Here is a 15,775-nt window from a genome sequence, read left to right on the forward strand (position 1 = left end):
GATAGACCTTTCCATTCCTAAAGGGAGAAATCAGAAGTCCAAAACTTAGCAGAGCAAATTCCTTTAGATTCTTAAGACTTCAGAATAATCTTCTTTGGCTCAATGCCCTATACCAGGGCCCCCTGGGATGATGGCCCTGCCTCTGGACCCACTAAGGCGGCAGTGTTGCCCTTGAGGGCAGCCCCACCTCCATGGCCCTGGGCAACAGCCCTGTCCCTGGGGCACCGGGCAGTAGCATCCTAGCTCACTGACCCCACTCCCTGAAAGTGAGGGAGAAATAGCTTCGTCTCCCTGTTCTGTACCTTTTGGGCCAGTGATGGCATCAGTGGATGTTCTGCTGATCTCTGAATTGCCTTTGGAGTTACTTTCCCTTTTCTTGGAGGTTAATACATACATACTTGCAGCCAGGTTGCTAAATTTTCTTGTCCTATAGAATCTAAGAAGTCTTACCTTCCTTCATTTTGTCCTGTTTCCATCCTTTTTACCCCAAGCTGGCAATATTTCTGCTGGTATAACCGCATCTGTATCTCTGACTTCTTTTGAAATAGCTGATTTTGTCTAAGAATTACACCCATAATTTCTTCATGGAGTCATCCTCTGGTCACACTTTGGTGTTCTCTCCAGAATACACTTTCTCATGTTCTGCATATGGACAAGCTGAGAATTTCCCAAATCTTTAAGTTCTAGTTCCTTTCTGCTTAACAGTTACTTCTTCAATATATCTTTCACCTCTTTAATTTTGCTAACAATAAGGAGAAACTAGGTCACACCTTCAACACTTTTCTTAGAAATCTCCTCAGTTAAGTACTTGAGTTAATCACTCACAGATTCTATCTTCCACAGAACACTAGAATGCAATTCAGCCATGTTCCTTGCCACTTTAGGACAAGAATTGCTTTTCTGTCAGTGTCAAGTAGCATGTTCCTTATTACCATCTGAGGCCTCACCAGAAGCCTCTTTAATGTCCATATTTCCACCAGCAATCTCTTCAATGCAATCTAGGCATTTTCTTGCCTGCGCCTTAAAACTATTCTATCCTGTTGTCTTATCCTGTTCCAAAGTGACTTCCTCTTTTTTAGGTATCTGTTACAGCAGCAGCCCACTTCTCAAAATCAAAATCTGTATTAACCGTGGTGAGATACCACCTCACACCTGTTAGAATGTCTGTTATCAAAAAGATGAAAGATAACAAGTGTTGTCAAGAAAAATGAGAAAATGGAACCTTTGTACACTGTTGGTGAGAATACCAATTAGTACAGCCATTATGGAAAACAGTATGGAGGTTCCTCAAATTAAAAATTGAGCTACCATATGATCTAGCAATCCCACTTCTGGGTGTATATCCTAAGGAAACAAAATCAGTACGTCAAAGAGATATCTGCACTCGCATATTTACTGCAGCAGTATTCACAATAGCCAAGATATGGAGTTAACCTAAGTGTCCATCAATGGATGAACGGACAAAGAAAATGAGGTTCATACACACGATGGCATATAGGTTGAGCATCTCTAATTCAAAAATCTAAAATGTTCCAAAATTAAAAACTTGGAGGGCTGACATGATGCTCAAAGGAAATGTTCATTGGAATAGTTTGCATTTCAGATTAGGAATGCTCAACCAGTAAGTATAATGCAAATATCCCAAAACCCCCAGAAACTGAAATCCAAAATACTTGTGGTCACAAGCATTTCAGATAGGGAATATTCAACTTGTACCATTCAGCCTTTACAAAGAAGGAAATCCTGTCCTTTGCAGCAACTTGGATGAACCTGGAGTACATTAAGTGAAATAAGACACAGACAAATACTGCATGACCTCACTTATTTGTGAAATTTTAAAAGTTGAACTCATAGAAGTGGAGAGTGGTGTGGTGGCTACCAGGGGCTGGAGTTAGGAGGTTGGGGAGATGTTGGTCAAAGGATACAAAATTTCATTTAGGAGAAATAAGTTCAAGAGATTTGTTGTACATGGTGACTATAGTATTTTAGATGTATAGTATAGTATTTATACATAGTATAATACTATAGTATAGTATTTATACATAGTATAATGCTATAGTATAGTATTTATACATAGTATAATGCTATAGTATAGTATTTATACATAGTATAATGCTATAATATAGTATTTATACATAGTATAATGCTATAATATAGTATTTATACATAGTATAATGCTATAATATAGTATTTATACATAGTATAATACATAGTATAGTATAGTATTTATAGTATAGTATTTATACAATGTATAGTATTTTTAAAAAACCATTCAGAGAAAAAATTGTAAGTATTCTTCCCATAAAAAATAAGCACGTGGGGCTGGGTGCGGTGGCTCACACCTGTAATCCCAGCACTTTAGGAGGCTGAGGCAGGTGGATCACCTGAGGTCAGGAGTTCAAGACCAACCTGGTCAACATGGCGAAACCCCATCTCTACTAAAAATACAAAAAAACAACTGGGTGTGGTGGCATGTGCCTGTAATCCCAGCTACACAGGTGGCTGAGGCAGGAGAACTGCTTGAACCTGGGAGACAGAGGTTACAGTGAGCCAATATTGCGCCATTGTACTCCAGCCTGGGCAACAAGGGTGAAAGTGTCTTAGAAAAAAAAAACAAAAAAACTATGTGAATTGTAAGTGTATGTTAATTTGCTGGATTTAGCCATTTTACAGTGTATACATATTTCAAAATATCAGGTTATACACAATAAATATATACAATTTTGTCAATTAAAAATTAACTTTTTTTTTTTTTTAAAAAAACATATTTTAGCTCTGTGATCCAAAAAAATTAATTATAGTTGTAACCTAGAGAAACCCAACCACACTTACAAAGATGATCATGGCCACATTGTTCCTGACAACAACCAAAAAAGGAAAATTGAAAAACTAAGTTGTAATATATTAGTAGAATGGAAATCTACACAGCAGTAAGCAAAATTACCTAGACCTTGATACACCAATATGAGCATATCTCGAAAGTATAATGTTGATTGAAAAAAGCAAACTACAGAATAATCTGTATATTCTGAAACTGGTTGCATAAATTTACAAATAAAAGTTCAAACAAACAAGCATATCTGTACAGTAGTCCCTCACTTATCCATGGCTTTGCCTCCTGAGGTTTTGGTTACCTGTGGTCAACAGTGGTCCAAAAATATTCAATGGAATATTCCAAAGATAAGCAATTTATAAGTTAAATTGCACACTGATCTGAGTAGCAGAATGAAATCTTGTGCCACCCCACTTCATCCCACCTAGGATGGTAACCATCCCTTCATCCAACTGTCTTGGTGACCAGGTCGATTATTGTGTATTGCAGTGCTTGTGTTCAAGTAACCCTTATTTTACATAATAATGACCCAAAGTGCAAGAGTAGTGCTGCTGACAGAATTGTTCTATTTTATTATTGTTAATCTCTCAGTGTACCTCATTTATAAATTAAACTTTATCATAGGTATATAGGTATAGGAAAAAACAGTATATATAGGGTTCTGTACCATCTGTGGTTTCAGGCATTCCCTGGGTGCCTTGGCACATACCTCGCCAAGGTTAAAGGAGGACAACTGTATTAGTTTGCTAGGGCTGCTGTAACAAAATCCCATAGACTGGGCAACTTCAACAACAGAAGTTTCTTTCTTCACGGCTCTGGAGGCTAGCAGTCCAAGCTCAAGGTGTCAGCAAGTTTGGCTTCTCCTGAGGCCTCACTCCTCATAGCCACTTTCTCTCTGCATCCTCACATGGCTTTTCTCTGTGCGTATGTATCCCTGATGTCTCCCTGTGGGTTCAAATTTTCTTATAAGGACACCTATCAGATTGGATTAGGGCTCAGTTGAATGGCTTCATTTTAACTTAATCGCCCCTTTAAAGCCCCTGTCTCCAAATACAGTCCCATTCTGAAATACCGGGGTTAGGACTTCATGACATGAATGTTGTGGGGACACAACATTATCAGCCTGTAATATTACTCCAGTATGACTTCATCCTAACTCATTACATCTGCGGCAATCCTATTCCCAAATAACATCACATTCTGAGATACTGCAGATTAGGACTTGAACATAGAAATTTGAGGAGGAGACAGTTCAACCCCAAACAATGAGGAAATTTATTATTTCACAAACAAGGAATTCAGAGGTTGAATAACCACAATGCAGATTAATTCTGTGACTTGGCAGCATCACCAAGGATTCTGATCATCCCGTCTTTCTGCTCTTCTTAACATTGACTTGAATTTAAGACAGCCATCCCTTTGGTCTCAAGATGTCTCTGATAGTAAACAACTTCAAAGGAGGCAGGGACTTTCTCTTATCTTTTTATTAACAGTGAGGAAACCTTCCTCAGATGTCTGGAGCTGACTGCCTCCTGCATCTAATTCTGTGGACTGGGCCATGTGCCACCTCGAATTCAGTCTCAGGCCTTGGCAGCGGGGCTGCCGTGATGGGCTTTGATGAGTCCTCACATCCTGCAGGAGCCAGGCAGAGCTTCCTGTGGCACTCATGGCTATGTGGGGGAGGGGTGAGGACTTGGACAAAGTGGGGTCTTTCCCAACAAAGAAGCAGCAGGGAAGGCCGGGCGCAGTGATTCACGCCTGTAATCCCAGTGCTTTGAGAGGTCAAGGTGGGTTGGGTCACCTGAGGCCAGGAATTTGAGACCAGCCTGGCCAACACTGTGAAATCTCTTCTCTACTAAAAATACAAAAAATTAACTGGGCATGGTAGCTAGTGCCTGCAGTCTCAGCTACTTGGGAGGCTGAGGCAGAGAATCGCTTGAACTCGGGAGGCGGAGGTTGCAGTGAGCCAAGATCGCGCCATTGCACTCCAGCCTGAGCAACAAGAGCGAGACTCCATTTCAAAAAACAAAAAGAAGTCAAAAGTGTCTTCTCCGTCTACTTTATCTATTTGAAAATCTTGCTTTTTGTTCAAGCTACCTAGAATTCAGCTATCTACAAGTATGATCTAGCTGGTTGAAGGCTGAGAACCTGTAATCAACCAAGAACTGCTGAAGACCTGAAAACTGCTATCACAAGGTTGATGCACCTTAGTGATGATATCTTGTATTCAGCAGAGAACCTATGAGCAGTTTGTGCTCTTTCTTTCCACACAGTTGTACCAAATGTGATTACTTAATTAACAGCATGTTAAATATAGTGGAAGATAACCATAGAAAGTCAATAATAATAGAAATACTAATATTATGCTGTTGTATGTCAAGTGCTTTACTGAATGCTGTACATAAAGCAGTCCTTATAGCAACCTTCTAAGGCAGGGACTGTCACTAGCTCCCCCCACCCCCACCCCCCGCCTTTTTTTTTTTTAATATACGGAGAAACAGGCACGAAGAGAAGAAATACATACGGGTAGTACGTATAAGATGACCAACAGTTCTAGTTTGGGACTGAAGGAGTTTCGGGAACACTGGACTTTAAATTTTAAAACTGGGAAATCCCTAGCAAACTAACAAGAGTTGGTCACACTAAAACAAGCAAACCAGGATTCACAGTCAGGCAGCCTGGCTCCAGAGTCCATGCTCTGAAGAGCATTCTATGTGTAGATAAGAGAGAGGTCAGGCTCTGACAGACTTGGGTTTGAATCGAAGTACTGCCACTTACTAGGAACCATGACCTTGACCAAGTCAGTTATGTTCTTTTAGCTTTAGTTTCATCACCCCTGAAATAAAAATAACAACTGTCTTTATAGGTTTGTTACGGGTGTCTTATGACATTATGCATGTAAAGTGCTTAGCATGGTACCTGCCACACCCACATACTCATTTCCCAGTAAGTGTGAATTATTGGTATTAGTATGTGAAAAAGGCCAGCAGACAAATTTAAAAGCAAATGATGACAACTAGCAGCAAGAAAGGAGAAAAAAATATGAGATGCAGCTCAAATGTTTATTAAAGAGTAGTCTAGAACTGTTTAGTGTAGCACAGAACAGTCTGTCTTTTAGTAAGCCCTAAGAGCATCACTGAATTAAAATGAAGTTCTAGAGTAAATGTTCAGTCATGAAGATGATCTTGAATTGTATATAAAATACTCAGTTGGGTCAGCCTTGGTGGCTCACACCTGTGATCTTAGCACTTTGGGATGCTGAGGCAGGTGATTGCTTCAGCCCAGGTTTTTGAGACCAGTCTGGGCAACATGGCAAAACCCCGTCTCTACAAAAAATACAAAATAATTAGCTGGGCATGGTGGTGCATGCCTGTAGTCCCAGCTACTTGGAAGGCTGAGGTGGGAGAATAACCTGAGCTTAGGAAGTCAAGACCCTGTCTCAAAAAAAAATAGTCATTAAAAAAACTCACAATCGGCTGGGCACGGTGGCTCATGCCTGTAATCCCAGCACTTTGGGAGGCTGAGGCAGGCAGATCACAAGGTCAGGAGATCAAGACCATCCTGGCTAACACGGTGAAACCTCGTTTATACTAAAAATACAAAAAATTAGCCAGGTGTGGTGGCAGGTGCCTATATTCCCAGCTACTTGGGAGGCTGAGGTGGGAGAATAACCTGAGCTCAGGAAGTCAAGGCTGCAGTGAGTCATGATCACACCACCACACTCCAGCCTGGGTGACAGAGTGAGACTCCATCTCAAAAACAACAACAAATAAAAACAAAAAAACAAAAAAACCTCACAATATTCCATTGTGTTTAGTATATGCTAGCCAGGTAGAGAAGAACTTCATCCATTATAGACTTTATGTGAATTTCTTACGAACAATATGAATCTTGCAGGTAGATTCTCCCCTCCTTTTAAATTTGAACACCAAGAAATGCAACAAATCATTAATTATTGGCCGGGCGCTATGGCTCACGCCTGTAATCCCAGCACTTTGGGAGGCCGAGACGGGCGGATCACGAGGTCAGGAGATCGAGACCATCCTGGCGAACACGGTGAAACCCCGTCTCTACTAAAAAATACAAAAAGAACCAGCTGGGCAAGGTGGCCGGCGCCTGTAGTCCCAGCTACTCAGGAGGCTGAGAATGGCGTGAACCCGGGAGGCGGAGCTTACAGTGAGCCGAGATCCAGCCACTGCACTCCAGCCTGGGCGACAGAGCGAGACTCCGTCTCAAAAAAAACAAAACAAAACAAAAAAAATCATTAATTATCTTTTGTATTTTGTGTTTTGTTTTGGTGCCAAAGCCCAGGATCAGCTATCTTTTAATCACTGAGCAAAATTCTGTTTACTGCATATCTACATCTACTTCTTGTTCTGATCTTACATTGTAATGTGTTCCCTGAGTTTGATTTTTATTTATTTGTGTTCCTGTAAGCCACTTCAAATTGTTTGTAAAGTAATATAGTGCATAAATAGCCAATTTTTAAAACATAAAAATTAAGCTTTAGTTTTTAACAAAGCAAGGCATGATATGTTTCAAATGTGTTTTGGTTTCTTCATATTCCACTTAAAAGCCATCATTTCTCCCTAAACTGGTCTCTTCCCACACTGAACTCCTTTAGCATGCTGAATCATTTAGCCATTTAATGAGGACAAGGAATTGGTCCCAATTTTCATTTGTGTGTCTTGACTTCTCGAACATTTTCTCATCTCCTGGAATGTTGTAGATAGTTTCTTACATGTTTGCTATATTCCCTTCTGTGCTTACCACAATGTTGGGTAGAGAGTAGGTATTCTGAAATAAGGAGCCTTGGGGGCTAGTACTTAATTTGGAAATGATAAATCAGTTGTTTACTTTATGGTACTTTGATGGCATTATCTAATTGCTCTCCTCAAGCTACAAAGTCTGAACGACGACCATTCAAAACTGAAAATAAGGTGGAATCTCTCCCGTTGGGTGCTAATCTGAACTATGAATTATTTGGATCTCAATTCTAAAGTGACTGTGTTGAGTTTGATAAAAAATTTTGAAATGCCTCTCACTCGCATGAGCTTGCTCTCTCTTTCTGATTTTTGTTCCATTCTGTTTCTCCTCCCAGACAGTTCTGGTTCACACATCAGAGACAACTCGTCTTAGATATTTCATGGAGTTGTTGCTTGAGAAAGGAAAACCTCTAATGCTAGTAGGAAATGCAGGAGTGGGAAAAACAGTCTTTGTAGGTGACACATTGGCAAGTCTCTCTCAGGATTACATAATATCACGTGTGCCTTTCAACTACTACACAACATCCGCAGCTCTGCAAAGTAAGTGCACCTGTTTATTTTCCAGAAACAAGGGATCAAAAATCATCAAGGTGGGAACATGTGGCCCAAAAGACTAATAATAGCTTTCCCTAGAATTTAGAGTTGTTGCTTGGGCCTCAGATGAATTTGTACTTATCATCCTTGTCAAACATACGTTCTTTAAATATTGTTGTGATTTTAGCTTTTTATGTCACTCATGGCTTTATTTGGGTGATTATGCTTTAGAACAGCAAGAATATACATCAGTAGTGTTAATGTGGTACCTCAAAACCACTGGTTGCCTTTAATTGCATGGAGTCTTACCAATATAAGGGTATACTCAAGGAGGTATGTTCTGGCTACTTTTTCAAGTAAGAGATTAATTTAGGATAAATTCATTAAAACTGAGTAAATGACAGAACGAAGAGGCATTAATGAAATCTTAAAGTCACTAGAACTAATTTTGAACTATTGAATAACTAATCAATGTAATCAAAAGAACCTCACAGATCTGGGGCATTCCCAGAGTTAGGTAGGGTGAGCAAGAGACGTGGGAAGTAGAGGGGAAATCTCAGAGCTGATGTCGGAAGGCCAGTCACTCTCCAGCAGGGAAAGGGAGCTCTGTTGGGGGGCAGCCAAACTCTCTGATGTCTAATTGTTTATTAAAACTGTTGAGTTGTCCTGAATGTGGGTTCCCGAGGTGTCTGTTTATATGTGGATATATGTTGTTTTCTTAGCTATATCAGTGGAGACTAATAATACTAAAAAATACAAAAAACTAGCTGGGCAAGGTGGCGGGCGCCTGTAGTCCCAGCTACTCGGGAGGCTGAGGCAGGAGAATGGCGTAAACCCGGGAGGCGGAGCTTGCAGTGAGCTGAGATCCGATCACTGCACCCCAGCCTGGGCGACAGAGCAAGACTCCGTCTCAAAAAAAAAGAAAAATTAAATACATTTGCTTACTCATTGACATCATTAACAGCCAATAGTGATTTTTCTATCAACTTTTTATTAGTCATTTGGTCTTGTCTTTATAAATGGAACCCTTAGAAACCCAACTCAAGCCAGGTGTGGTGGTACATGCTGGTAGTCCCAGCTATTCAGGAGGCTGAGGTCGGAGGATTGCTTGAGCCCAGGAGTTTGAGTCAAGCCTGGGAAATGTATTGAGATACCTGTCCCCCCAAAAAAGTCAGTTATTTCATTCATCTCTTCAGAAAATACATATTATTTACCTACTTTTTCCCAAGCATTGTGTGGGGTATATGTTTTTCATTTGCAGATATGAAAGAAAGACTCTATGATTTATAAATGGAAGATTAGGCTACAGTTCAGTAGTTGAACAAATTACTTGACCATGATGTGAGGGCATCTTGCTAATTCCTAAAAGGAATACAGGCATGAATAAGATTTAGAGATGGCCTATTAGTATGAAGAGTAGAAAGAGCTATAGTTGTCAGTATACTTGTAAAGAGAATTATGGTTTCAAACATTTGAGTTGGGGCGACAAATGGGCAAAGAAGAAGATTAGGATAGAAGGACCAGCTTAAGGAAAGACGTGGAAGAGAGAAAATTGTGGGACACAGCCAATGAATTGAATCTCTGTGATGCCTGAAGCATAGTGATTGGGTGGAAGATATGGAAAAGGCTAAGCTATTGATGTGGAGTTATACTGCAGATAGGGTGACCACCTATCCAGTTCGCCAAAAGACCAAAGTGTTTTCTGGAACATGGGACTTGTAGTGTTAAAACTGGGACAATCCCAGGCAACCACCGATGGTTGATCATGCCAACTGTAGAGAATGCTGAGACACAAAATAAGGGGACTGTGAACCATTGATAGGGAAGCAAGTAACTGACAAGGTGGGCACTGTCTTTTGAGAAGAGAGATCTGAGGTGGGGAGATCAGTCCCCCTGAGTAGTATAAGAGCTATATGTAATGTGACCCTGGACCACAGTTGTAGAAAAGTGGGTGGCAAGTTGGGAACATATGGAAATGACATGAAGTACCATTTATGGGCTGTGGTTGGACAAACACGGGACCAGGAGATAGAGAGATTACTGGGAGGCTTTGCATCTGGCTGACTGGGCATGTTAACCCCATAAGCAAGAGCACAGAGGTAAAAGGGAAGAGGTGAATTATGAGTGAGGAAGAGAAGATGTTAAGCTGAGTTGGAAAAGAGGCAGATTTAGTGTTGGCTGAACATTGGATGGTAGTGGCTAGTAAGAATTAATGCTCAGCAAGTGTTTGGAAATGTGGGTCTGCCTCTTGGAAAAGGTGTTTATTTATTGTATGATTCTTTATTCATTCATTCATTCGTTTGTTTGCTCATTTTAAAAAAGTATTTGTTGTGGCCATTGTCGGTGGTATAGCAACGAATATGACATAGTTCATTGGTCTCAAAATACTTATAGTCTGTTTGGAGAGTCAACAAGTAATTAGATACTATATCTCAGACACACACTGTTCTGGATTTCCTTCACCCAGGACTTTAAAAAATAGACACAAAGTCATATAGACACAGGAAGAAATGTAACTTTATGTATACACAGATGGTGTCTACATTGTGGATAGTGTCTACGTACACTGTTCTTGTGCTTCTGCACTCCAGCCGCCTAAGAAGACAGGTAGGGGAGACTTTCCTGAGCTGTTCCCAGACTGTCCTGCAGAGATGATAAGAGAACTGAGAGACCAGGCCATAGCTGGACTAGCAGTGGCCATATAGAATGGGTACAGGGAAGGAAGTACACAGATCAGGAGTTGGGTTGTTTCAGCTGTGATGGACAAGGTGATGTCATGCTGCACATGTTGCAGTCTCCATAAAGGAGAGGTGGAGTGACTTCTGGCAACAGGAGGGAGATTGGCAGGAGAGCATGACACAAAAGGAGGGGCCAGAGACACATGTCAGGTCTCTTAACCTATGAAGAGGTGATACCTGAAACCATGGGGGTAGATGAAATCAACAGAAGAAGGTAAGAACAAGAGAAAAATGACTAAACAGAACATTTGCGTTCTATTGATTGGTGGACAGAAATATATGTTTATTTCAGAAATTCTTGAGAAACCCCTAGAGAAAAAAGCTGGTCATAACTATGGTCCTGGAGGAAATAAAAAATTGATTTATTTTATCGATGACATGAACATGCCTGAAGTGGACTTATATGGCACTGTTCAGCCTCACACCCTGATCCGGCAGCATATTGATTATGGACATTGGTAAGCAATTCTCTGTAGTTTACTCTCTCCCAAAATCTAATAATTATTATGGATAATAATTATGGATGAATTATTATGAATAATTATTATGGATGAATTCAAGTGGAATTATCCCCAGTTTCTTCTAAGGAATATCTTTTGGGTTTACTTTGTATCTCTTTTCATCATATTAAATGGAATAGTTTCCCTTTGTATCTTTGGAAGATTGGATTGAAAAGTATCTCAGAAATGTTAAGACTGTCCAGAAATCATGTCCTCTTTAAGAGTTAACTCACACCAAATTATTTAAGAGAAACTTGATCTGATTTGGCAGGGTGTAAATGTTTGGGCACTGTAGTCATCAATTCCTGACAGTTAACTATAGGGACAGCCCCCAGCCCATCCATGGAGTCTTGCTGTGGATACAAGATAGTTTCTACAGAGTAACATGAAAATCAATAAGCAGTAATAGCTTATATTGATGCAGCTCCTGATCTTGATTTTGGCATCAAAGGAGTTAAGTCACCTTCAGTTTTTTGAGCTTCAGTTTTGATGTCTCTCAAATAAGGCTCACAAGGTCAACCTCACAGAGTGATTATAAAGATAAGGAGATAATCGGTGATGAAGTCCTTTATGAACTGTTATATTTTGTTGTCTTGTCATCTCCAGTTTTTGGATTTAAGGTTCTATTTTCTGTCTTTCAGGTATGATAGACAGAAGATGATGCTTAAAGAAATCCACAACTGCCAGTATGTCGCCTGCATGAATCCAATGGTGGGCAGCTTCACCATCAATCCTAGGCTACAGGTAGGGTGTTGAATACTGCACTCAAAAACTGTAGATCTGTATTGTATTGCTTTTGAGTACAGATTAGGATTCCTATGGGATATCTGATTAAGCATGTTTTTCATGGCAGCTGTACCATATTTTATTCCCACTAACAATAGACAGGGGTTCTAATAAGCCTTTTTGTTTTAATTAGTAGACTTTACTTTTTATATCAAAGTTTATAGCAAAATCAGCTGGAAGTACAAATAATTCCTATGTACTCTCTTAATGCCCTCACTTGTTTTACCCTATTATTAACATCTTGCATTAGTTACAATGATCAGCCAATATTGACACATTATTATTAACTGAAGTTCAGAGTTTACATTGGGATTCCTTCTTTGTATTATACATTCCATGGGTTTTGACAGATGTATAATGACAAGTATCATCTGTTAACAATATCATACAGAATAGTGTCACTGCCCCAAAATCTCTGTACTCAACCAATTCATTCCTCTCTCTTTTCCCTCTGAGTCCCTGGTAACAATTGATCTTTTGTCTTTTCTTTACTATTATTATTGTTGTAAAATACATGTTACATAAAATTTACCACATTAACCATTTCAAGTGTACAGTTCAATAATATTAACTACATACATAATGTTGGGCAGCCAAGATCACCACCCACCTCCATAACTTCATCTTGTGAAACTGAAACTCTGTATCCATTGAGCTCCCCTTCTTCTCCTCCCCACTTTCCCCTGGCAACCACCATTCTACTTTCTGTGTCTATGATTTTGGCTATTTTAAGTACCTCATATAAGTGGAATTATCCAGTATTTGTCTTTTTGTGGCTGGCTTATTTCGCTTAGCATAATGTCCAGGGTTCATCCAGTTGTGGCATATTGCAGAATTTTTTCCCTATTTGAGGCTGAGCCATATTCTAGTACATGTATTTACCACATTTTCCTTAGTCGTTCATTTGTTGATGGACACTTGGGTTGCTCCCACATTTTGGCTAATGTAAATAATGCTGCTGTGAACATGGGTGAACAAATATATCTTCAAGACCCTGCTTTTAATTCTTTGGGGTATACACCCAGAAATACAATTACTGAATCGTATCAGAATTTTACTTTTAATTTTTTGAGAAATCATGGTACTGTTTTCCATGACAACTATACCTTATGTTATTCCCTACCGACAGTGCATCAGGGTCCCAGTTTCTCTACATCCTCACACACATTTATTTTCTGTTTTGTTTTGTTTTTTTGACAGCAATCATGCTGTTGAGTGTGAGGCAGTATCTCGTAGTTATGATTTGCATTTTCCCAGTGATTAGTGATGTTTTTATGTGCTTATTATTCATTTTTGTATCTTCTTTGGAGAAATGTCTATTCAAGTCTTGTGCTCATGTTTAAATTGGTTTATTTTGTTGTCATTGAGTTTTAGGAGGCCTCAATGTATTCTGGATATTAATCCCTTAAGCACTGATATTTTCTCTGTTTCTATAAATTTTACCTTTTCCAGAATTTCATGTAGTGAGAGTCATAGGGTATGTAGTCTTTCCAAATAGGCTTTTTTTCACTTAGCTTAACTATGCACTTAAGATTTCTCCATGTCTTTCCATGGCTTGATAGTGCATCTCTTTATTGCTGAATAGTAGTCACTGTATGAATGCATCACAGCTTGTTTGTCCGTTCATCTACTGAAGGACACCTTGGTTGCTTTCACTTTTGACAGTCATGAAGGAAGTTGCTATAAACATTTGTGTGCAGGTTTTGTGTATGCATGTAAGCTTTTTAATCATGACAACAGCAGCAGCTACCACCAAGATATGTTCAGTAGCATACAGTGGTTGCTTATTCATATGGACTCAGCTGAGACTGAGCTCAGTGACTGCTGATCTTGGCTGGGCTCATCTGTGCATGTTGGGGATAAACTGTCAGTTAATTTGATGTGGCTTTGGCTGGAGTAACTGTGACAACATGGCCCTGCTTTATGTGTCTCTCATACTTTAGGGCCTGTAGAGTTTATGGCAAAGTCAGAGGCTTAACAAAGTAAGTAGAAATATACACCTCTGACAATGACTGGCACACTATCACTTCCACCTCCTTCTGTTGGCTTAAGTAAATCACATGGTCATCCCCAGAGTCAGAGTGGAACACTAAAAAGCTACATGGTAATGGGCCTGGTTGCAGGGAGGAGTGAAAAAATCAGGTCTCTGCAATTTTCTGGTACAATCGTAATTTTTACACTCTTATATTTGTTTTTCTTTTCAGAGACATTTCACAGTGTTTGCATTCAATTTTCCATCTTTGGATGCACTAAACACCATCTACGGCCAAATCTTTAGTTTCCACTTCCAACAGCAAGCGTTTGCTCCATCAGTTCTCAGTAGTGGCCCCACTTTGATCCAGGCAACAATAGCATTCCATCAGACAATGATGTGTAACTTTTTACCCACGGCTGTTAAATTCCACTACATCTTTAATCTGAGAGATTTATCGAACGTCTTCCAGGTACCTTGACTGCTCTGTGTTATGCCTCTTGAGTAGACAAATAATTATAATACTATATATTAGCCCACTTTTTGTGTCACTATAGAGAAACACCTGAGGCTGGGTAATTTATAAAGAAAGGAGGTTTAACTGGCTTATGGTTCTGCAGACTATACTAGCATGGCCCCAGCATCTGCTTCTGGTGAGGGCCTCAGGAGCTGACAATCATGGTGGAAGGTCATGGGGAACCAGTATTTCACATTTTACATGGCAAGAGCAGGAGCAAGAGAGTGAGTCGGGGCAGGTCCCCAAACTTTTAAACAACCATATCTTGTATGAACTAACCGAGTGAGAATTCACTTATTATGGAGGGGATGGTCTAACTATTCATAAAGGATCTGCCCCCATGATCCAATCACCTCCCACCAGACCCCACCTCCAACACTGGGAATCACATTTCAACACGAGATTTGGAGGGGCACACATCCAAACCATGCCATACTGTTAACGGTGTTCATTTATAAAACAGCTTAAAACTACGGTTATATACTTTCATATGTGTTCTTTAACTTTACTCATAAACTTCTCAGGAAGTAAATATGGCAGGTTTATTATTCCCATTGCATCATTGAGAACAGTGCTTCTCCTCAAGTCATATAATGTCTTTGTCTGTGCTGCTGTGACAAAATACCTGAGATTGGGTAATTCATAAATAATAGAATTTTATTTCTCACAGTTACAGAGGCTGGGAAGTCCATGATTAAGGCACTGGCAGATTCAGTGTCTGGTGAGGGCCTGGTCTCTGCTTCCAAAATGGTGCCTTGCGTGGTGCATCCTCACAGGGCAGAAGGGACAGAGCAAATGGGGCAAATGCCCAGTACCCCTTTCATAAGATCACGTTGCCCTCATGACCTAGTCACCTCCTAAAGGCCCCACCTCTTAATATTGTCACATTGGCAATTACGTTTCAAGACATGAATTGTAGGGGCCATTCAGGCCATGGCATATGGTGTCTTGGCAGTGGAAGCAAAGATAGATGTCTGGGCTCTTCAGATTGAGTGAGTGAGTGCTTACTGTTCTGAGTGCCAAGTAAGAAGGATAATTGATCATGTATTTGCATAAGGCATTTATGTGTGATTTTAACCATATATTAAGAGAAATAGTAATTTTTAAATTGTTGGATCATTTTGGTTTA

At 39.9% G+C, this 15,775-nt stretch overlaps 1 protein-coding gene across 1 annotated transcript in view; it reads left to right on the top strand.

Moving 5' to 3' along the window:
* The window catches only part of DNAH11 (dynein axonemal heavy chain 11), a 417,881-nt gene that overhangs the window by 211,821 nt on the left and 190,285 nt on the right, over positions 1 to 15,775 (top strand). The window contains exons 46-49 of the mRNA XM_030932862.1: positions 7,935 to 8,139; positions 11,164 to 11,329; positions 12,013 to 12,115; positions 14,362 to 14,601. Coding sequence (XP_030788722.1) covers positions 7,935 to 8,139; positions 11,164 to 11,329; positions 12,013 to 12,115; positions 14,362 to 14,601 — 714 coding nt within the window. The remainder of the gene's footprint in view (positions 1 to 7,934; positions 8,140 to 11,163; positions 11,330 to 12,012; positions 12,116 to 14,361; positions 14,602 to 15,775) is intronic.

The sequence above is a fragment of the Rhinopithecus roxellana genome, chromosome 6 (genome assembly GCF_007565055.1).
Source record: "Rhinopithecus roxellana isolate Shanxi Qingling chromosome 6, ASM756505v1, whole genome shotgun sequence".
NCBI classification, from domain to species: Eukaryota; Metazoa; Chordata; class Mammalia; order Primates; family Cercopithecidae; genus Rhinopithecus; species Rhinopithecus roxellana.